This window comes from Chelonoidis abingdonii, chromosome 1 (assembly GCF_003597395.2).
Source record: "Chelonoidis abingdonii isolate Lonesome George chromosome 1, CheloAbing_2.0, whole genome shotgun sequence".
In the NCBI taxonomy this organism is placed as follows: Eukaryota; Metazoa; Chordata; order Testudines; family Testudinidae; genus Chelonoidis; species Chelonoidis abingdonii.
In genome coordinates, this window is record NC_133769.1 from 115,313,989 (window position 1) to 115,338,326 (window position 24,338).

Below are 24,338 nucleotides of genomic sequence, written 5' to 3' on the forward strand. Positions count from 1 at the left end.
GGTTCACAGTCAAGCTGGAAGGGCATAATGAGTAGGGTCCCACAGAGATCAGTTATGGATCCAATTCTGTTCAATATCTTCATCAATTATTTAGATAATGGCATAGAAAGTGCACTTACAAAGTTTGTGGATGATACCAAGCTGGGAGGGGTTGCAAGTGCTTTGGAGGATAGGATTAAAATTCTAAATGATCTGGACAAACTGGAGAAATGGTCTGAAGTAAATAGCCTCAAATTCAGTAAGGCAAAATGCAAAGAATTCTACCTTGGAAGGAACAATCAGTTGCGCACGTACAAAATGGGGAAATGACTGTCTAGGAAGGAGTACTGTGGAAAGGGATCTGGGGGTCATAGTGGACCACAAGCTAAATATGAGTCAACAGTGTAACACTGTTGCAAAAAAAAAAAAAAAAAGGAAACATCATTCTGGGATATATTAACAGTAATATTGTAAGCAAGACACGAGAAGTAATTCTTCGGCTTCACTCCACACTGAGTAAGCCTCAGCTGGAGTATTGGGTCCAGTTCTGGACACCACATTTCAGGAAAGATATGGACAAATTTGAGAAAGTCCAGAGAAGAGCAGCAAAAATGATTTAAGGGTCTACCAAACATTACCTATGAGGGAAGATTGAAAACAATTGGTTTGTTTAGACTAGAGAAGAGAAGACTGAGAGGGGGCATAACAGTTTTCAAGTAGATGATAGGTTGTTACAAGGAGGAGGGAGAAAAATGGTTTTCCTTAACCTCTGAGGATAGGACAAGAAGCAATGGACTTAAATTGCAGCAAGGGCGGTTTACGTTGGACATTAGGAAAGGATTCCTAACTGTCAGGATAGTTAGGCACTGGAATAGTTTGCCTAGGGAGGTTGTGAAATCTCCATCATTGGAGATTTTTAAGAGCAGGTTAGACAAACAGCTGTCAGGGGTGATCTAGATAATACTTAGTCCTGCCATGAATGCAGAGTACTGGACTAGATGACCTCTCAAGGTCCCTTCCAGTCCTATGATTCTATGATGACAGCTGGTTTTAATATTAATTTATTTTCAATAACGAGAAGTACTGGTCATAAGATTGTCAGGACAATTAAACAGTATAGTGGTGTAAGGCCATATATCCAAAGGAAATGTCCTTAGCTGTAGTTCCCTTGACTTAGACATGCTAAGTCCACTAATAATTGATCTAATCTACACACAGTTTGTTCATCCTCTTGTGAGTTGACTAAGTGGAGGGGGAAAAATGGTCTGTACAGTTTCCCCAGATGGTAACAACTTGCTTTAGCTTTTTAACACCTCCACATTTCAAACCACACAAGATTAATAGTTGACTCCGCAGCCTTTGTACTGTGTACCACTTACACAAGAAGACCTGTTGACTTCCATGGGACAACTCATGCAAGTAAGCACTATTCCACATGATTAAGGGCTGCAGAGCCCGACCCTAAACGTGCAAAGCTCCTTGAGGAATACATTACAGGAAATTCTGCCAGTATTGGCCTGATGATATATGTGTGGGAAGGAGAAATTAGATCTCATTTTTCAGTTGCAGTCTGATTTCTTCCTTTTAAAGAAATGTATTATTTGTAGTTCTTAAAAGGAATTAAGTTCATGGCCTTTGTTCTTTCTATTTGGAGCACAGTGTGGATCACACATTTTTGCATTGTTGGATACTTTAAACACACAATATTCAAAACTTATCCCAGTAACAGTTTTAAAAAAAAAACTGTGTGGCTATGGGGGAGGGAGTATTTCAAGAATTTTATCTCGCACATGTCTGAAAAGGGGGCTGGAGTTGCTAGAAGTTGCACACTTAATTAGCTCTCATGAAGTTACCATGCGTATGACAAACTGCTGTGTCTGAGGTTGTGTGTGATGGCTAAAGAAGGAGAGAGCAGGTGGGAGTGACATGATGAGATGGCATCTTGATTGCCTTGGTCCTACACAGTATGTTCCCCACTAGTTTGAGAGCTATGAATCTGAAATAGGGCTTAAAGTTCCTTTGCTCCTGGCTTTGTAAAATATGCTGTTAAGAAGAAAGTATCATGCTCAAGGGAATTAGTACAAACTGCTGTAATTAAGGCTACATCTACACTACAGGATAATTCCGAATTACATTAAACCGGTTTTATAAAACAGATATTATAAATTCGATTTCGCGCGGCCACACTAGGCACAGTAATTCGGTGGTGTGCGTCTATGGTCCGAGGCTAGCGTTGATTTCTGGAGTGTTGCATTGTGGGTAGCTATTCCATAGCTATCCCATAGTTCCCGCAGTCTCAACTTAATTGTTCTTCTGAAGCCCATCTTTAATTGTCCCCTAAACAATATTGCTATGCATCATTTAATATAAGGGCACCACTTTACAACCAGGAGCGTACGTTGGAGCGAGCAATCTAAGCCGCCCTCCCATCTCATCATTCCGTGTGCCCCACTGAGGCTTACTTCTTCGCTGCAGAGGATAACAATAAAGTTTTACTCATGTTGTCCCTAACCTTGAGCCCCTAGGCCCACACATTAAAAAACCTGGTAGGCTTAGGCCAGTGGTGCTTCTCATTGATTGCTGGCCCTCCGAGAAGAGATTCAAATAGCGCATCTCATCAGCTGCTTAAATCCAATCACTCTATGCAGCTCGCATGTTATTTGCGCCTTGACTTACTCTCACTCAAGTAGCTAACTGCGAGAAGGAGTAAACGTGAGGTTTAGATGCTCAAATTAACTCTCGGAGAGACACATTTGCGATTTAACACAATTTTCCATTTGTAAGGTGCAGAGCCATTTTTCAAAACAAACAGTCATAACTTTATCGTTCCAGTTGTCTTCGGACTGGGGTCATATCCTCCAACAGAATTATTTTACATTTCAAGTTTCAAATTTAGCCTTTTCTTTTTTAAAGTTATGTGTAAGGTGGAGGGGTGGGGGGATATGTCGCACAGACAGGACAAGTTACCCTTTCTCCTTGAAGAAAATAGAACAAGTGTAAGAGAATGGATTTATGCTAAATTTGAAATGTAACTCAAGAATGGAATTAGGCATTGCAGCTTCACACAACATTTTAAGGTCTGGAAGGAAGTTTTGAACTTGCCCAAGACACAAGAGGTAAAATCTCTACTCTGCACCAACACTCTTGATTTCTTTCACGGCCCCACATACTCGGCACTTTGATTTTCTAACTGGCACAGGCACATGGCCACTACATCAAGGACAAGAGTTGAGTGAGGGTCAGTATATTTAGAAGGAAGGTGCCGATAACGAACACCATTCTGCCAGATCCTTGGTGTTCCAAGCATTCCCTTCCAAGATTAACTGAGTTTGCCCCTCTTTAACTTTAGATGTGAAAACAGCATAGCCTGAACCGCAGAATGGCATCGCGGCTTATGCCAAGCTTAGGTCTGCAGCACTTCCCAACGTTCTTCAACCGGTTTTGCAGGGACCACTCTAGTAGCGAGAGGGTTTTAGTTTAGTTTCTGTGTCTGTCTAAACTTGGCTGTGGCTTCTAAAACTGTCAATAAAAGCGTCCAGCTGGGTTCATGATTTGTATTATTAGATGCCAAGATGCTGGAGCCATGAAGCTGGATTTGAACAAAAGCTATAAGAGCGAAAGGCTCTGTTATCCCATTACCATCGCTGGAATTCATTCTCCTCACAAGAGTTGAAGTTTTTGTTTGGCCCAAATGATTTACTTGTAGTTTCAAAGCTTTGTTTATTTACAGCAGTAGCATTCAGCTTCTCATAGAGCAACTTGTCACTGAGAGAGGGGCACCAAACGCACAAAAGTGGATAGGTGTGTTGGTCTGTTCGGTTTGGCTTTGACTGCTCATGAGTTCCTGGGGAAATTATCACAAGTTGGCAGCCACTGTGTATGCATTGCGCATCTCGAGAACATAGCTGAGGCACTGGTATGGTGAGACAAATGTGGAGAACCACACTTTGAGAATCACGCTGTACAGTTACATTGTTAAAATCTTCTTCAACGACTCAGCACTAGTGTCATCTCAAGAGAGAGGAAGTCTGTAATTATTTATTGGAGTGTACAAACTACATTGGGTCAGTCCTCTCTCTGGGCCCCTTGACAATCTTAAAAAATCCTACTAAAAAACCAGAAGCCACTCAACACAGCAATATAAGCCAGCAGACATAAATCTGCCAGCTCCATCTCACTTACGGTATCCAACTACAGAAATCCATAGTTTTTAGTGATCAGAGCTCTCTGGACATTTCTATCCAGCCTGATAAACTTCCTGGCTTCTTAAATAATTGTTCCTTAAACAAATGAGATTGCTAGTGGTTAAATTCAGCGTTGTTACTACATACAGATTTCATGGAAATGCCTATCATCACACAGACTGTCAACAGTCCATGTCATTCAATCTCAGCATTCAGGCTTGTACAATAGGGTGAACTTTGTCCCCTCAGTAATAAGGCAATGGGGAGTTATTCATTGACTTCGAGTGGGGCTAGGATTCCAACAGAGTCAACGTGCTGCACATGGTTTACTCATAGAGGTAACTAGCCAATACCTCCACTTCCCTTAAACAAAAAAAAAAAAAAAAAAAAAAAAAAAAAAAAAAAAAAAAAAAAAAAATTCACCAACAGGAGAGATAGTTGTGGTATGTTGCCAAAAGTCAATTTATTCAATCACGTTCCAGTCCTGAGTGGTTTCTGCTGGTGTCAGGGGAATGCACAAAGCGACGGGCAGGGTGGGGGGAGAAAGGAACACCCCCATGTGTTCCTGCAGCCCCCATGTATTCCTGCAGCCCAGAAGCAACAGGGCAGCTGGCTGCAGCAGCTCTCCTCTCCCCACGAGCTACAGCTTCTCCTCGCCTGCTGTTGGGAGTCCCAGGTTGCCTCTGCCTCCAGCCCTTGACTCCACATCACTGCAAAGCAGCAGTAGCATTTGGACTCCAGCAGTAGGGAAGGAGAAGCTGCAGGCTGCCCTGTAGGTGGGGGGGGAGACCTGCAGCCAGCCACCTGTCCTGCTTCCTCCCTTTCCCTGGGCTCAGCTGCAGGGGAGTGCTGTCTCCTTGCCTGCTGAGTGTTCCACCAGAGACCTCAGAGAAATGGGGGCGGGGCACATGAAACTTTCATTTGCTGTGTGTTTAACGTGGCCTCAAAAGTATTGCAACGAAATTGCTGCAGCCTGATGTGGACTGTTGAATAAAAGCGTTCAAGGTCTAAGGCAGTGCTATACTCAGACCTCAGTGCTTCAGAGACAAATTGTGATCAACATACCCCAAGAGCCACAATTAGTGTGAATTCAATTCACTACAGTTACGATTCATATAGTTCAAGCAGACAGGGAATATTTAGTTTTCGTTACTAGAGATAGAATTCTCCACAGCAAATAAGTGAATTAACTTAGTGCAAGTTGATAGACTTAACTTGGTTAATAACACTGTAAAGCTCCTGGTTGGTTATAACTTAGATGGTAATAATTAAATCACACACGGTTTTAATATCATTGTGCTGCAAAGATCCACAGGTAGACAACATTCAAGAGCCATTGCGGCCGTGAGCACAGACTGAGTATCACTTAATTCTAAGGCATGTCTATGCCTCAAATTTATCCACTTAGCACATGCTCAGGGCTGTGAACAATTCGCTACTGTGGTGATGTGTGAGAGTCACCTATTACTTCCACTGTAGATGCAGCTAGATCGATGGAAGAATTTTTCCATCGACCTAGCTCCTGCCTCATAGGAGAGTCAGACTACCAACTCTCAAAAATCCCTATCCATCGACACAGGAAGTTCTGCACTATAGTGGCACAACTAGAGCACCGTAGCTGCTCGCTGCAAGCCTTCTGTAATTGAAAAAGACACATTCCCTAGGCTGCTCTGAAGTTATTGTTTGAATACATGCGCTTTCGCGTCTGTACACCCCCTGTAACTACATTACCAGTTGCAGTTATTCTGTAACTACATTACCAGTCTGGTCAGCTCCCAGACTGTTGCACTGCGCAGCAAACTATGGCAGAATCGGTGACAGCCCTTTGTGGAGAAAGAAGTGGGCTTCGGGTGACTATTTAGAAAATTGGACGAGCACAAGTCCATGGGCCGGATGCGCTACGTCCGGGGTGCTAAGGATTGGCAGAGTGAGCAGAGCCATTGCCATTATCTTTGAAACTCATGCGAACGGGGGAGGTCCTGGAGACTGGAAAAAGGCTACTATAGTGCCCATATTAAAAAGGGAAGGAGGAGGATCTGGGAAATACAGCCAGCAGCCTCAAAAAACCCTCCCGTCCTGAAAAATTATGGAAGCGGTCCTTCAGGAATCAATTCTAGAAGCACTTAGAGAGAGGAACTGATCAGGAACAGTCAGCATGGATTCTCCAAGACAATAATGCCTGACTAACCTAATGGCCTTCTATGAGGAGATAACTGGCTCTGTGGAGTGAGGAGGAAAGCAGGGATGTTTATTCCTTGACTTTACAAAGCTTTGATACAGTTCCCACAGTATCTGCCAGCAGTTAAAGAAGTATGCGTGGATGAATGGATCTTTAGGTGGATAGAAGTCTGCGCTAGTGTCTGCTCCAACGGTAATGAATCACACAGAGCCATGTCTAGTTGGCAAGCCGGTTTCAAGGCAGTGCCCCAAACAGGGTCAGTCCTTGGGCCGGTTTTGTTCTATCTTCATTAGATGAATTTGAGGAGATGGCGTGGCTGCACTTTCAGCAGTTTGCAAGATGACACTAACTGCGAGAGGGTAGGAATAGAACAGGGACCTAGACAAATTAGAGGATTGGGCAAAAGAAACCTGATGAGGTTCAACGAAGGAACAGTGCAAGAAGTCCGCATTTTTTTAGGACAGAAGAATCCCATTTCACTGTCACAGACTAGGGACAAATGCTAGGAGCAGTTCTGCAGGAAAAGGACCTAGGGTACAGTGGACGAAAAGCTGGATATGAATCAACAGTGTGCCCTTGTTTGCAAGAAGGCTAACGGCTTTTCTGTAATAGGTGACGGCGTTGCAGCGATCAGGACGTGATCATTTCCCTCTATCGACAATTGTGAGCCTCATCTGGATAACCGGTCCAGTTTTGGGCCTCACACTCAGAAAGATGTGGAAAAAATTTGGGAAAGTCCAAAGCAGAGGGAAAGCAGAAATGATTAGGGGCTTGGGCACATGACTATGACGGAGAGCTGGAGAAACTGGATTGTTTATCTGGCGAAGAGAAGCATGAGGGGATTTAATAGGCTGCTTTCAACTACCTGAAAGGGGGTTCCAAAGAGTGGATCTAGACTGTTCTCAGTGGTACCTCGATGTTAGAACAGAGTAGTAATGGTCCCAAGTTGCAGAGGGGAACGGTTTAGGTTGGATTTGGAAATACCTTTTCCTGGAGGTTGTTGAAGCACTAGTGGGTTACCTAGGGGGTGGTGAATCTCCTTCCTTAGAGTTTTAAGGTCGGGTGACCAAAGCCTGGCTGGGATTGATTTATGTTGGATTCCGTACCTGCTTTGAGCAGGGGTTGACTAGTATGACCTGCTGGGTCCTTCCAACCCTGATATTCTATGAATTCTATGAAAATGACCTGAAGGAGTGTTTGCAGCTCCTCATTAGATTTCATGGATCTGTGGTAATCCAATACTTCGGAAAAATCAGCTATATAACCTGTTTTGTAATGCACCTGGGTGACATTCCTGCGTTGAAGGCACTTTATTGCCCCAATTCTAGCTAGTATGAATTTCATGAGTATGCAGCCAGCGACCTATGAGGAAGAATAAGGTCTTTAATTCTGATTTGAACACCAATTAAAGGTTTTCCACGTTCCCACACGAGTCCAGCTGGCATGAAGAAAACCTGCTTCTCAACATGAAGAAGTGTTAAAGAATTACTGTTTTTCTCTCCCCTCGTCAGTTCAAATTTGCTGTGGATGGAATATTTTAAATGCTTGTAGAAGGGAGGCATTGTTAATGTGAGAGCCAGAACCATGGTACAGTCAGATTTGCTGTGCAAATTTCACACCCAGCTCTGTTGCTGTTCCTGCACCTTAATAATCTGAAACAACATTCAATGACAGAACCACGGCTCTTCCTTGAGCAACCCAAGTAGATCAGTGTTGATAATCTTGTGAGACCACCAAAGGGATTTTCACACCAGGTTTGAATCCATTTTAGAAATAGCAAAAGGCTGATTACCCACTGCACCACTTTAAGTCCCAATTTTTCACATTTTTTTTTAATTATTAATATATCGCAAATAACAGATTATGCTTTTACAAGGATCTTTAAACAGAGATCCTAATAAGTGACCACCTTGGGCTGCCCCAGTTGCACACTCTGAAGCGGGCCTGATTTTGGGTGCAACAAGACTTTTCAAATGAGGCCGTTAGATGTGCCAAGCTGGGGCACTGAAAAATGTGCTGTAGTATCTTCCTTTACAGAGGATTCATAGATACCTGGAGTGGACCAGAATGGTTTTTGCTTCTGTAACACAGATTGGCAGATTCTGCCTCTCAGATCATAACACCAGTGATCCCAGAGCTTATATTCACTGGACTTACTCTGGATCTAGAGTGGTGTAACTGACAGTGGAGAATATGGGCCTTAATTTTTTTTAATGCACCAGCTCTCTCATTCATCTTCATTTAAGAAATGGGAAAGCTGAAATTAAGTGGCATTTGAAAAAATATGACTTTGATAAGCAAATGACTGTAGGTTAATGTGCTTTCACATTACTCATGATAAAGGTCAGCCAGCATGAAAAGATAGGGTGTGAATAACACAACAACACTCTTAAAAATGTTCAGTTTGGACAGTTTGCATACCCCTCATATGGAATTACCACCCTTGTAAGTCTACCAGCGGAAATAAGAGTACAGTTAGCATCATGAATTCTTAACTAAAACAAGGGCAATTTGGAGAAAATCCTGTGTTAGGCTTGTCTACCTTAAAACGCTCAGAGCACAGCCGCACTGCTTCAGTACAACAACTCCTTATGTCGATGGAGTGAGTTCTCGCGAAGGGGGCGGCACAGGTAATCCCGTCCCTCCCAAGAGGCAAATTCTTCTCGTTGTCTAGCACGTCTTACATAGGAATTTAGGTCATGTTAAAGATTTTTCATAATCAAATCAAACTCAATGAACATATACGACAATGGGATGTTATCTGTCTGTATTACACATGTATCAATAAGGCGATTGAATCACAGAGCCTGTCCCAGCATGCGCTGGTTCACTGCAAGTTCCTGGTGAGACCTCTTGCCAGTTCCAAAGTCCTTGGTCAGGAATCGGAAAGGGTATTCCCAGGGCATTATGCAGAACTTTCTGCCACACTCTTATCTTCTCCTAGTTAGTGTGGACGGAAATCGACATTATTGGCCTCCGGGAGGTATCCATAGTGCACCACTGACCGCTCTGGACAGCAACCTACCTCGGCACAGTGGGCAGGGAAATAGGAAAAGCCCGCGAACTTTTGAATTAATTCCTGTTTGCCCAGCAATGAGCTCTGATCACACAGGTGGTGATGCAGTCCAAATCCAAAAAGAGCTCCAGCATGGACCGTACGGAGATCTGATCTGATGCTGTACTGGGGAGACAAATCTGTTCTATCAGAGCCTTTACGGGAAGATTCGAAATGCAAAGGCGTTTGAAAAAAATCTCCAGCTACACAGTGCTGGTGACAAGGCGTAACGGCAAGCCAAGACTCAAGTGGACGCTAATGGAGGGAGGGGTACTGAGACTCCAGCTATCCCACAGTTCACAGCATCTCCGAAAACTATTTGCATCTTGGCTGAGCTCCCAATGCCTGAGTCAAACACATTGTCCAGCGTGGTTCAGGGAATAGCTCCTCAGTTTACTCCCCCACCACGTGAAAGAAAGGGAAAGAAATCATTTCTTGATTCTTTCAATGTACCCAAGCTGTACTGAAGCTGTGCTGGTAGACGCGAGCTGAGCAGTGAAGCGCAGTAGTCGCTCCTCCTCCCTCCCAGTCGCAGACGGTTGCAGTAGGACTATTGGTAACAATCCTTGAACCTGAGCACCTAATATAGTATTGTTCAATTATCTAAGCATGTTGGCTCTGAGATGAGGCCAGCAAGATGGGGCAGCATAAAGCTAAAACGAAAGGAGATGATGTCCTGGTCACACCTAACCCTAGTAGAAATCGCTTACCAGAACGGAATCTGTAACGATGCTCTGCATCATAACACATGGGCTGATGCTTCAATAGGTCAGCCCACACTTCCTACATATTCCTGTGTAAAGAAAAGATCTCTGTACCTGCCCTGGCTACTACATGCAAGTCAGGGCGCATTCCTGCGGCCAATCCACTCCTCCCGGGCGACCAAGGCCCAAGCTGAAGCGCCTCCTGGCTGAGCGATCAAGCATCCGGTAGGAAATCCCATCTATCTTGATGTCACTGTAAAAACTCCATTGCAATCGAGTTACTTCAATGAGAAACAAAGACGTGGCCGGGACAATACATGCAGCAGGAAGACCAGGAAAAAGTGGGAACGGGAGAGAGGAAAGGGGACGAGGGTGCGCAGAGGCAAACAGCGATCGCGTGTTCGCATAGGTGTGGCGACCCATAAGGGCAGGAACTCCCGAGGGCATGTAAGAGGCTAAAATTTGAGACAGCTAGTGCCCTCATACACTGGTGCTACGACCTCAGTAGTACACTAGTAGCTAGGCCATAGTTTCCAAGGCAGGAGAAGCTAGACTCAATTTAGCAACGAAAAGGCAGGACAGTGACTAGAGTGTAGGTACGGACCTCACAATCATATCCCAAGTTCTTGCCTCTCATAGCTGGCGCCATTCGGTTTCCACACAGGACACGTAACAATCACGGCAGCTTAAATGGGACGCAAGCCCCATAGATAATGACGTAGGTAGAACATGCTCACATCTGTGACAGGGAGAGACGATACCGTATCGATGGCTCATCTTGTGCATCGTTCTAGTTTAGCTTCTGGGCCCAGCATAGACGGTAACAGAAGACTGGATAAGTATTCCGAAGTAATACTATCGATTTTAGCGTTACTCCTCTCATTTTGTAGGAGTACAGAAATCGATTTAAAGAGCCCTTTAAATCGATTTAAAGAGCACTGTAGTGTGGACGGGTACAGCGTTAAATCGATTTAACACTGTTAAAATCGATTTAACGGCGTAGTGTGGACCAGGCCTCAATGTCTTCTAGTCCCCTTACAAGGTGACATTCAAACCAGAGCAGACTCGATAAGAGAACACTTATACAGCGCACAGTTTCAGTCAGTCAAAGCTTCCTATGTTCCCTTTACTGTTTATGAAGATATTTGCACCTTTAAGCAAGGATGCCTCTCTCATTGGGAGTCCAACTCCTCCCTCTGCTTGGTCTCAGTTGCAGCTCGGTGTTTGTGCCGTGATAATATGTTGCCAATTTGGCATGGAAATGGTTGTGATATCAAAAAGTGTGATATCACCAGTTTTACAGTGATGGAACTCTACTGCTTTCACTGGAGTTTGTCCTGATTTACTCCAGTTTGAGCACGGTTGCCATCTCTCATGGTGTTATCCCATGACTCATGATATTTGGTGTTTCTTCTTCAAACTTCAGCTTTCGGAGTCAAGTTGTTTTGTGAGAATCTCAGCTTTTATCTTTTTTACAAGGAGATTTCTAGCTCTCATGGTTGCAGAGAAAAGTGAGAAAATGTGACCTGAACACACCCTAAAGGCTCAGAAGGCAAATAAAAAGCTCCCAGAAATTTTTTGTTTAAATTTCATAAAAATCTTGACAAATTGATCAGTTAATCTTCTGAGTTTGGGGGCCTGCCTTGTGATTTTTGAAGGGTTGGGGTTGGCAATATGGAGTGCAGTAGGACAATCAGGCTCCTGTGACTGCACCACAATACCATTTAGGAGAAGATAAGAGGTGTGGCAGAAAGTTCTGCATAATGCCCTGGGCATACCCTTCCAGATTCCTGACCAGGACTTTGGAACTGGCAAAGAGGTCTCACCAGGGAACTGTGCAGTGAACCCAGCGCATGCTGGGACAGGACTCTGTGAGTTGTCAATGCTTTATGGATACCTGTGTAATACAGACATGATAACATCCCATTGTCGTATATGTCATTGAGTTTGATTTGATTATGAAAAAATCTTTAAACTGACCTAAATTCCTATGTAGACAGTGCTAGATCAAGAGAAGAATTTGCCTCTTGGGAGGAAGTGGATTACCTGTGCCGTCGGAGAACCACTCCCATCGACATAAGGAGTGTCTATACTGAAGCAGTGCGGCTGTGCTGCTGTAGCGTTTTAAGGGTAGACAAGCCCTAACACAGGATTTTCTCCAAAAGTTGCCCTTTGTTTTAGTTAAGAATTCATGATGCTAACTGTACTCCTTATTTTCCCTGGTAGACTACAAGGGGGTGGTAATTCCATATAGGGGTATGCAAACTGTCCAAACTGAACATTTTTAAGAGTGTTTGTGTGTTATCACACCCTATCTTTTCTGCTGGCTGACCTTTATCATGTAAATGTGAAAGCACTTAACCATGACAGTCATTTGCTTTCATCAAGTCATATTTTTTCAAATGCCATTAATTTCAGCTTCCCATTTCTTAAATGAAGATGAAGAGGAGAGCTGGTGCATTAAAAAAAATTAATGGGCCATATTCTACTGTCAGTTACACCACTCTAGATCCAGAGTAAGTCCAGTGAATAAGCTCTGGGATTCACTGGTGTTATGACTGAGAGCAGAATCTGAATCTGTGTTAAGAAGCAAAACCCATTCTGGTCCACTCCAGGTATTAGGAAATTCCTCTGTAAGAAGATACTACAGCCAACATTTTTCAGTGCCCAGCTTGGCACTCTACAGCGGCCTCATTTTGAAAAGTCTTGTGCACCCAAAATCAGGCCCCTTTCAGAGTGTGTCAACTGGGGCACCCAAAATGGCTGGTCACTTATGAGTATCTTGGTTTAAAGATCCTTGTAACAAAGCATAATCTGTTATTTGCGATATATATATAAAATTGATTGGGACTAAAGTGGTGCAGTGGGTTAATAGCCTTTTGCTATTTTAAACTTGGATTCAAATCCTGGTTGTGAAAATCCCTCTTGGTGGTCTCACAAGATTATCAAACAGCTGATCTCACTTGGGAGTCTCAGGAAGAGGCCGTGGTTCTGTCATTGCAATGTTGTTTCAGATCATTAAGGTGCAGGAACAGCAACAGAGCTGGGTGGTAGAAATTTGCACAGCATCTGCCTGTACCATGTTTGGCTCTCACCATTAAAATGCCTCCCTTTCACAAGCATTAAATAATACCATCCACAGCAAATGTATGAACTGAGAGGGGAGAGAAAAAACAGTAATTCTTTAACACTCTTATGTATGAGCAAGCAGGTAGTTTTCTCATGCCAGCTGGACTGCTGTGGGAAGTGGAAAACCTTATAATTGGTGTTCAATCAGAATTAAAGACCTTATTCTCCTCATAGTGTCGGGCTGCATACTCATGAAATTCATACTAGCTAGAATGTGGGCAATAAAGTGCCTTTCATACGCAGGATGTCACCAGGTGCATTACAAAACAGAGTTATAGCCTGATTTTCCAGAAGTATTGGATACCCACAGATCCCATTGAAATCTATGAGGAGCTGCAAACACTCCTTCAGGTCATTTCATAGAATCATAGAATATCAGGGTTGGAAGGGACCTCAGCAGGTCATCTAGTCCAACCCCCTGCTCAAAGCAGGACGAATTCCCAACTAAATCATCCCAGCCAGGGCTTTGTCACCCCGACCTTAAAAACCTCTAAGGAAGGAGATTCCACCACCTCCCTAGGTAACCCACTCCAGTGCTTCACCACCCTCCTAGTGAAAAGGTATTTCCTAATATCCAACCTAAACCTTCCCCTCTGCAACTTGAGACCATTACTCCTTGTTCTAACATCAGGTACCACTGAGAACAGTCTAGATCCATCCTCTTTGGAACCCCCTTTCAGTAGTTGAAAGCAGCTATTAAATCCCCTCATTCTTCTCTTCGCAGACTAAACAATCCAGTTTCTCAGCTCTCCCTAATCAGTGTGCCCAGCCCCCTAATCATTTCTGTTTCCCTCTGCTGGACTTTTCCAATTTTTCCACATCTTTCTTGAAGTGTGAGGCCCAAACTGGACACGGTAGTCCAATGAGGCCTCACAATGTCGAATAGAGGGAATGATCACGTCCCTTGATCTGCTGCAACGCCCTACCTATACAGCCAAATGCCGTTAGCCTTCTTGCAACAAGGGCACACTGTTGATCATATCCAGCTTTTCGTCCACTGTAACCTCTAGGTCCTTTTCTGCAGAACTGCTTCCTAGCCATTTGGTCCCTAGTCTGTAGCAGTGAATGGGATTCTTCTGTCTAAATGCAGGACTCTGCACCTGTCCTTGTTGAACCTCATCAGGTTTCTTTTGCCCAATCTCTAATTTGTCTAGGTCCTCTGTATCCTATTCCTACCCTCCAGTTTAGTGTCATCTGCAAACTTGCTGAAGTGCAGTCCACGCCATCTCCAGATCATTAATGAAGATATTGAACAAAACCGGCCCAGGACTGACCCTTGGGGCACTGCGCTTGAAACCGGCTGCAACTAGACATGGCTCTGTTGATCATTACCGTTGGACCAGACAATCTAGCCAGCTTTCTATCCACCTTAAAGCCATTCATCCAGCCATACTTCTTTAACTGCTGCAAGAATACTGTGGGAGACTGTATCAAAAGCTTTGCTAAAGTCAGGATAACACATCCACTGCTTCTCCTCTCCACAGAGCCAGTTATCTCCTCATAGAAGGCATTAGGTTAGTCAGGCATATATTGTCTTGGAGATCCATGCTGACTGTTCCTGATCAGTTCCTCTCTCTAAGTGCTTCAGAATTGATTCTCTGAGGACCGCTCCATAATTTTTCCAGGGACCGAGGTGGGCTGACTGGCCTGTTTCCCCAGATCCTCCTCCTTCCTTTTTAAATGGGCACTATAGTAGCCTTTTTCCAGTCTCCAGGACCTCCCCCGTTCGCCATGAGTTTTCAAAGATAATGGCCAATGGCTCTGCAGTCACATCTGCCAACTCCTTTAGCACCCTCGGATGTAGCGCATCCGGCCCCATGGACTTGTGCTCGTCCAATTTTTCTAAATAGTCCCGAACCACTTCTTTCTCCACAAAGGGCTGGTCACCTTCTGCCCATATTTTGCTGCGCAGTGCAACAGTCTGGGAGCTGACCCAGACTGGTAATGTAGTTACAGAATAACTGATACTGGTAATGTAGTTACAGGGGTGTACAGACGGAATAGCAGCATGTATTCAACAATAACTTAGAGCAGCCTTAGGGTGTGTCTACTTTCAATACAGAGGCTGCAGCAGAGCAGCTACGGTGCTCTAGTTGTGCCACTATAGTGCAGACACTTCCTGTGTCGATGGAAGGGATTTTTGAGCAGATGTAGGTAGTCTGACTCTCCTAGAGGCAGTAGCTAGGTCGATGGAAAAATTCTTCCATCGATCTAGCTGCATCTACAGTGGAAGTTAGGTCGACCTCACTACATCACCCAGAGTGCGAATTGTTTCACAGCCCTGAGCAATGTAGCTACAGTGACCTAAATTTGAGGCATAGACCATGCCTTAGATTAGTGATACTCAGTCTGTGGCTCACGGGCCGCAATTGGCTCTTTGATGTGTCTCCTGTGGCTCTTTGCAGCACATGATATTAAAACCGTGTGTGATTTAATTATTAACCAGTCTAAGTTATTAACCAACCAGGAAGCTTTTACAGTGTTATTAACCAATTAAGCTATCAACTTGCACTAAGTTATTCACTTATTTGCTGTGAGAATTCTATCTATGTACGAAAACTAAATATTTCCCCTGTCCTGCTATTGAAATATGAATCGTACTGTAGTGAATGAATTCACACTATTGTGGCTCTTTGGGGTAATGTTGATCACTAATTTGTCTCCTGAAGCACTGAGGTCTGAGTATCACTGCCTTAGACCTTGGAACCCATTTTATTCAACAGTCCACATCAGGCTGCAGCAATTTCCGTTTGAATACTTTTGGAGGGGCACGTTAAACACACACAAATGAAAGTTTCATGTGCCCCGCCCCCATTTCTCTGAAGGTCTCTGGTGGGGACACTCAGCAGCAAGGAGACAGCAACTCCCCCTGCAGCTGCAGCCCAGGGAAGGGAGGAAGCAGCAGGGTGGCTGGCTGCAGGGTCTCCCCCCCCCCACCCTACAGCTGCAGCCTGCAGCTTCTCCTTCCCTACTGCTGGAGTCCCAATGCTACTGCCTGCTTTGCAGGTGATGTGAGTCAAGGGCTGGAGGCAGAGGCAACCCCTGGGACTCCCAACAGCAGGGAAGGAGAAGCTGTAGCTGTCGGGGGAGGAGGAGCTTCGCTGGCAGCCAGCTGCCCTGTTGCTTCCTTGGGCTGCAGGAATACATGGGGGGCTGCAGGAACACATGGGGGGTGTTCCTGTTCTTCCCCCCACCCTGCCCGTCCCTTTGTGCATTCCCCTGACACCAGGAAACCACTCAGGACTGGAACTGAGTGAATAATTGACTTTTGGCAACATTTACCACAACTATCTCCTGTTGTGATTGTATGGGGAAGTGGAGGTAATTGCTAGTACCTCTATGAGGTAACAGTTGCAGACGTTGACTCTGTGAAATCCTAGCCCCACTGAAGTCAATGGAATAACTCCCATTGCCTTTTAATAGGGGACAAGAGTTCACCCTATGTACACAGCTCCCTGAATGCTGAGATGAAATGACATGGACTGTTGAAGTTCTGTGTGATGATAACAAGGCATTTCCATGAAATATCTGTATGTAGTAACAAAGCTGATATTACCACTAACAAATCTTCATTTGTTTAAGGAACAATTTAAAGAAGCCCAGGAAGTTTATCAGGCTGGGATAGAGAATTGTCCAGAGAGCTCTGATCTACATAATAACTATGGTGTTTTCTTAGTTGATACCGGTAAGTGAGATGGAGCTGGCAGATTTATGTTGCTGGCTTATTTGCTGTGTTGAGTGGCTCTGGTTTATTTAGTAGGGTATTTTTTAAAGATTGTCAAGGGCTCCCAGAGCAGAGGACTGACACACAATGTAGTTTGTAAAACTCCAAATAAATAAATACAGACTGTCCCTCTCTCTTGAGATGACCACAGTGCTGAGGTTTGAAGAGATTTGTAACAAATGTAACACTGTACAGCAGTGATTCTCAGTGTGTTTCCTGCCACATTTGTCTCACCATACCAGTGCCTGCAGCTATGTTCTCGAGGATGCGCAATGCATCACACAGTGGCCTGACAACTGTGTGATGATTTCCCCAGGAACTCATGAGCAGTCAAAGCCAAAGAGAGACAGACAGACACACCTATGTCACTTTTGTGGCTGTTTGTGACTCTGCTCAGTGACAAAGTTGCTCTATGAGAAGCTGAATGCTACTGCTGTAAAATAAACAAAGCTTTGAAACTACAGTACAATCATTTGGCAAAACAAAAACTTACAACTCTTGTGAGGAGAATGAATTTCTCAGCGGATTGGTAATGGGATACAGAGCCTTTCGCTTCTATGCTTTTGGTTCAAATCCAGCTTCCATGGCTCCAAGCAGTTCTTGGCATCTACATAATAAAAATCATGACCCCAGCTGGACCTTTTATTGACAGTTTTAGAAGCACAGCCAAGTTTAGACAGACACAGAAACTAAACTACCCTCTCGCTACTAGAGGTGGTCCCTGCAAAACCGGGTTGAGACGTTGGTGAAGTGCTGCAGACTAAGCTGGCATAGCCGATGCCCATTCTGCGGTTCAGGCTATGCTGTTTTCACATCTCAAAGTTAAAGAGGGGCAAACTCAGTTAATACTTGGAAGGGAATCCTTGGAACACCAGGATCTGGCAAGAAATGGTGTTCGTTATTCTGGCACTCTTCCCTCTGAATTAGTACTGACCCCTCACCCTCACTCTTGTCTGATGTTAGTGGGCACTGTGCTGCTGCCAGTAGAAAACAAAAGTGCCGAGTATGTGGGGCCGTGAAAGAAATCAGAGTGTTAGGTGCAGAAGTAGAGATTTTACCCTTGTGTCTTGGCAAAGTTCAAACTTTCCTTCCAGACCTAAACTGTTGTGTGAAGCTGGCAAAATGCCCTATTCCATTCTTGAGGTTCCATTTCAATTTAGCATAAATCCATTTCTCTTTACACTTGTTCTTTCTTCAAGGAGAAAGGGTAACTTGTCCCTGTTCTGTTGCGACATAATCCCCCCACCCCCCTCCACCTTACACATAACTTTAAAAAAGAAAAGGCTAAATTTTGAAACTTGAAATGTAAATAATTCTGTTGAGGATATGACCAAGTCTGAAGACAACTGGACGATAAAGTTATGAATGTTTGTTTGAAAAATGGCTACTGCACTTACACAATGGAAAATTGTGTTAAATCGCAAGATGTGTCTTCTCTGAGAGTTAATTTGAGCAATCTACCCTCACGTTTACTCCTCTCCAGTTAGCCTACCTTGAGTGAGAGTAGTCAGGCTGCAAATAACATGCGAGCTGCATAGAGTGATTGGATTAGCAGCTGATGAGATGCGCTAGTTTGAATTCTCCTTCTCGGGCCAGCCAATTCAAATGAGAAGCACCACTGGCCTTAAGCTACAGGTTTTTATGTGTGGGTAGGGCTCAAGTTAGGGACAACATGAGTTTTAACTTTATTGTTATCTCTGCAGCGAAGTCAAGCCCTCAGTGGGCACACGGATGATGAGATGCACTCCTCCCTCCTGTGTAAGTGTGTGCCTATTAAATGTGCACCTAATATGTAGGCATTAATTGGCCTTAAAGACTTAAGTTCTCTCACTAGTTGTGGATTAAGTACTTATGCCACTGTAAATATTAAGGCACTTCAAAGATGGGCATCTGGTCATCAAAGAGAGCAGAGTTAGGCCATCACTGAATATTCTGCCCTGAAGGGCTATGTCCTCGTGTGGCTTTGAGGCATTTTAAGTGCTTATGATTCTCACTATGGATTTCTCTCTTGCTTTCCTTTAAAAATTCAAGGAAAATTCAACCTGTTTTTTTTTTTCGGGCTAAAAATGCAGTTTAATATAGTACCGTTCATTGTGAAATGGTTTGTCATAAAACATGTGAAGGGACAGAGCTTCAGCAGCTGCAAATAGACATAGTTCCCTCTACAGTGATTTACACTAGCTGAGAATGTGGCCCAAGATATGCAATCTAGCTGAGTTAACATCTGCTGAAGTTTTCATATTTGCATTGCTGGGATATTGGTGATTTCAACTATACCTATGCTTATTTTGTAGTTAATATGCAGTGTATATGTGCATAAAGTATGATGAGATCCTTCAGTATGAAAGGCTAGACATAAAATTACTATAAATGCAAATTCACTCCCCAGGACTAGCAATCTGGCACCTTTCTTCAGCACAAAATGAACTTCAGCTTTTTTTTTAAACACAAGGCACAGAAGAATGATTATAGTTTTTCAAGTAACTTGGACAATATTTTGTTTTGTATTTGTGTTTGATCTAGTGGATTTCAGAATCGCATTTGTTATTTTGTGTGTAGATAGGTAAAATACAGTGACACAGTGCCACCCAATGGTTCCTCTGAAACATAGACATCCTGATTATATTCTACAAAACAAGCATTTTCTACCAATATAGTCTAAACCCTGGAAATAACTGCAGCAGTGTGGGGATCAGTAATCAGTTGGAGTCTGCCTCAGGTGCCTTTTGAGTCCTGAGTGCAAAGGCTGTGCGTGCCCTCAGCCACCCAAAAGGGAATCAGTAGCCTACCGTTTTTGCAAACTGCAGGGTAGGTTATTGTTACTTGTCTGTGGCTGCTGGATTTGAATCTTTTTTTGCCAAATATTAAAAATGTGTGTTTGTCCCATGTAGCCTTCACAACAGTAATTCTGAGTGGAAAGAAGCGATAACACTTTAGGGGAAGGATTGAAATACCCTTTCTCTAAGTTTTGACTATATTTATTGTCAAATTAGTTTTTAGTTACTATTTTTCTTTTTCCAGATTACCTGGATTTGAAAGACGACTTCTCTCTGTTCCCATCCTATGAGGCTAACTGTCCTTTCAACTGCTGCTCGTAACCCAGTAGCCACTTGCTGCTCCCACTTTCTATCACCAAAAAAATATTTCCCTCAGTAGCCAAATTCATTTTAAAACTGGAGCTGTTTGTCCTGTCTACATTTGTTTACAGCCTCTGTCTTTTACAGCTGGGTAAATTTGTGCCTAAAGTTAGACTCCTGAATCTCATTTTCCCCTTAGTCTTGTTTGAATGACAGTTTCCCTTTGTGCATAATTTCAAGAAGAGATGAGACAGGATTTTTCTCTTATGATAGTTCCCACCTTCCAAGTACACTGAAGGCTGATAAAAGGAGTATTTTGCAACTGATGATGGTGATTCTAAAGAATCAGGAGCCTGATTTAGTGCTGAAACTTTTGAGACTTCCATAAGGCGCCAACCTAACAGCATTTTGCTTTGCAGGGGCTCCTGAGAGAGCAGTGTCCCACTACCAGCAGGCCATCTGGCTCAGCCCAAACCATTACGTGGCCATGGTGAACCTGGGCAGACTCTACCGCTCTCTGGGGCAGAACAAACAGGCTGAAGCTTGGTACAAACGGTAGGTAATAGAAATAGGATGAAACTTAATAGTGCAAAGTAGTCATGCACTTAGGGACTAACAACAGGAATTTTCCCTCTAAGCTGGAGATGTATCAGTTGGAAGCAACAGAGGAGGAGAGAGACCTAGGTGTACTGTGCAATCACAGGATGACTCTGAGCTGCCAATATGCTGCAGCCTGAAAAAGGCTAATGCAGTCCTAGGGTGCATCAGGCAAGGTATTTCCAGTAGAGACAGGGAAGTGTTATTGACATAATACAAGGCACTGGTGAGACCTCCTCTGGAATACTGGGTGCAGTTCTGGTCTCCCATGTTTATGAAAGATGAGTTCAAAGTAGAGCAGGTGCTGAGAAGGGCTACTAGGGTGATCTGAGGAATGGAAAACCTGTCATATGAGAGGAGACTTAAGGAGCTTGGCTTGTTTAGCCTAACCAGCCAAAGGCTGAGGGGAGATATGACAGCTCTCTCTAAATAAACATCAAAGAGAAAACACTAGGAAGGGAGAGGAGTTCTTTAAATTAAGAGCCATTGTTGGCACAGGTACAAATGGATATAAATTGGCCATCAGTAAGTTTAGGCTTGAAATTAGATGAAGGTTTTTAACCATCAGGTGAGTGAAATTCTAGAGCAACTTTCCAAGGGGAGCAGTGGGGACAAAAAATCTAACTTGTTTTAAGACTGAGCTTGATAAGTTTATGGAGGGGTTGGTATGATGAGGTTGCCTAAAATGGCATACAGCTCATCCATGACAGCTATTAGTAAATGTCTCCAGTGGTGGGAGATGGAACACTAGAGAGGGAGGGCTGAGTTACATCAGAGAATTCTTTCCCTGTTGTCTGGTGGTGGGTCTCACCCACATGCTTAGGTTCTAACTGATCACCATATTTGGGGTCAGGAAGTAATTTTCCCCAGGTCAAATTGGCAGAGACCCTGTGGGGGGTTCACCTTCGTTTGCAGCATAGGACATGGGTCATTTTCTGTTTTGAACTAGAGTAAATGGTGGATTCTCTGTATCTTGAAGTCTTTGAATCAAGATTTGAGGTTGTCAGTAACTCAGCCAAAGGTTAGATACCTAGTACAGGAGTGGGTGAGTGAGGTTCTGTGGCTTGTCATGTGCAGGAGGTCAGACTAGATGAATACAATGGCCCCTTCTGGCCTTAAAGTCTGTGGGTACATCTACACTGTGATAAAAGACCTGCAGCATGGCCACAGCTGGCCCGAGTCAAGTGACTTGGGTTGCGGAGCTATACAATTGCAGTGTAGAGATTTGAGCTCAGGCTGGAGCCCGGCCTCTGAGACCTCGTGAATGGGGAGGGTCTCAGATCCTGGGCTCCAGCCCAAGCCCTAACATCTACATTGCAATTTTTGGTCCCGCATCCCCAACCCCGCGTGTTCGAACCAGCTGATCCCAGGCTCTAAGTCTTGGTGCCCACAGGTATTTTATCACAGTGTAGATGTACCCATTGAGTCCGTGATTCAGGACGGGAGTCTGACTCCTCACTTGTCTCCACCCACATCCAGTCTTTCTTACAAGACCTTGCGAAGATTTGTTAGCACTTTAATCATCCAGTGCAGTGTTGGTTCTTCTGTCACTCAGATGGAGGGAGTGAATATGTTCATCATTGTTGCTGTGTCTGGCTGGTTTTTGAGTGCGCGCAGAGCACTATAATTCAATTGACAATCAGCTGGCCTGGACTGTTCAGCAAGTGCCTTGCTATGCTCCTCTTGAGCCCAGCCCCAGGACATCCTCTGCTACTGTCAGCTGCAGGGGTGTTCTGTTTATGAGCTCAGTGGTTACGGGTTGTTATCAGTAAAACCGTTAATGCCATTCACATGACACTAAAAGCATTCCAGGGAGGGACTGTCGCATCTGTATTAGAGTATGTCACTGCCAGGCAATCCTGAGCCAAGTCCTACACCTCCAGGAATCCAGGCTCTCTTCAGGGAATCTCCTGTTCTACAATACAGCGCTGCACTGTGTGCTGAACAAACAGCTTCTTTGAGATTTTCCTCCCAATGGGTAAGAGGGGATGGACTTTCTTTTGCCTCCTTGTTGGAACACCTTCCTTTTCTTACCTGCATTGTCACCCTCATCCCACAGCCAGTCGTGCTGGAACAATTTTTATAGTGTGGTTGCTGAAGGCAGAAACCATGTATTTGGGATGATAACACTACTTCAAGCCAGGGGCTCTGGCAGCACCCTTAGTTCCAGCACCATAGCTGCAGATTTCCATTACCTTCAGAGCCTGTCCCTTCTGCTCATTATCAGGCCAGTGGGATTGCTGTTGAGGGCATTCCCTTCTCCCACCAGGGACTATGAATGCTGCCTCTACCACTCTTTCCTTCTGGGCTGGCTTGGAGCAAAAGGTCAGAATGGGACCAGCCCTCAGGCTCTGGTCTGGCAGTGCAAAGCACTAACCTTTCCGAGGCAAATCCCACAGCCAATCCCACTCTTGTCTTACGCTCTCATCCCAGCATCACCTGAAGGCATTTTGTTCTTCCCAACATGTAGAGCGTTGAAAGTATCGCGGAAGGCGGAAATTCTGTCCCCACTGGGAGCTCTCTACTACAACACGGGGCGGTATAAAGAAGCTATACAGGTTTACAGGGAAGCCACAGCACTGCAGCCTTCAAACAAGGAGATTCGACTGGCCCTGGTGAGTGTAGAGAACATTGGTGGCAGGGGTATGTTACTATTTAGAAATATTATCCAAGGCGTGGAGGTTTGAGGGGGTTCAGCCTCAGCCTGGCTCTCTTTCCATATGGATGATAATTACTATAAGCTTTCCATAGAGCAGGCAACTGAGCAAGTCTTGATTTTAATTTTGTCCTGAGGCAGGAAGGGGTCTTCCTCATCTGTGTCGAAGCCCAGAAAATTGACCACCTACTCTTTTTTCTTCTCACACCGTTAGGCCTCATATTCTAGCTGAGGAGGACCAGAAGTGACTTGCTCCAGAGCCAGCCAGTCATTCCTTCTGTCCTCCAGGTGTTGCTGAACCACTGCCTGTTAGCACTCCCACCTCCTGCCTTGCCAGAAAGCAGGATGCCAGGACTAGACGCTGGGTCCCAGGCTTAGTAGTGCATGATAGCTGAGCTACTGTATTGACTCTGATCTTACCAGCCAAGCAGACTAGCCTAAGTTTTCAGAGCTCGTTTGACATCAATGTGTGACAAGAGAGGAGTGTGATAAAAAGGGATGAAAACTCTGTTTACCATTGATCTCTAGGCACAGGTTTTAGCAATGATGGGACAAACAAAGGAAGCTGAAAAAATGACTAACCATATTGTGACAGAAGAGGCCAAGTGCCTAGAATGCTACCGCCTTTTATCAGCAATCTACAGCAAGCAGGAGCGTTACAGCAAGGTACTGGGAACTCTGTGTGCTGCTGTCCTCCCCACACACAATCAAAGGGTTTGAGATGAATTTTAATCTCTGTACAGCCAAAGGCTAGATCCTGTCCTGAGACATGCGTAGCAAGGGCATGTAGCCACATCATGACTGATATAGTTTGTGCATGCACAATAGCTGGATTACTTTATAAGATGCTTCTGTTCAGCTTGGTCAATGTTTCTTAAACTTTTTGATATCAGGGACCGGCTTGCTGCCTTTTTAAACCCCGTCAGGAAAATCTCATGGACCGGCGCCAATCCATGGACGGGTTATTGAGAAACACTGGTCTAGGAAATAGGATTGAAGGCCAAAGGCTTGATTTTTTTTTTTTTTCCGAGGTGATGAGTACTCAGTTCCTACT

General features: G+C 44.3%; 1 protein-coding gene across 8 annotated transcripts in view; it reads left to right on the top strand.

Annotated features, from left to right (window-relative positions):
- Window positions 1-24,338, top strand: part of TMTC1 (transmembrane O-mannosyltransferase targeting cadherins 1) — a 214,886-nt gene that overhangs the window by 178,457 nt on the left and 12,091 nt on the right. For all 8 annotated transcript variants that reach the window (XM_032763965.2, XM_075069192.1, XM_075069198.1 and 5 more), the window contains 4 exons: window positions 16,813-16,915; window positions 20,451-20,586; window positions 23,099-23,243; window positions 23,813-23,950. In XM_032763965.2, the coding sequence (XP_032619856.2) occupies window positions 16,813-16,915; window positions 20,451-20,586; window positions 23,099-23,243; window positions 23,813-23,950 (522 nt within the window). The remainder of the gene's footprint in view (window positions 1-16,812; window positions 16,916-20,450; window positions 20,587-23,098; window positions 23,244-23,812; window positions 23,951-24,338) is intronic.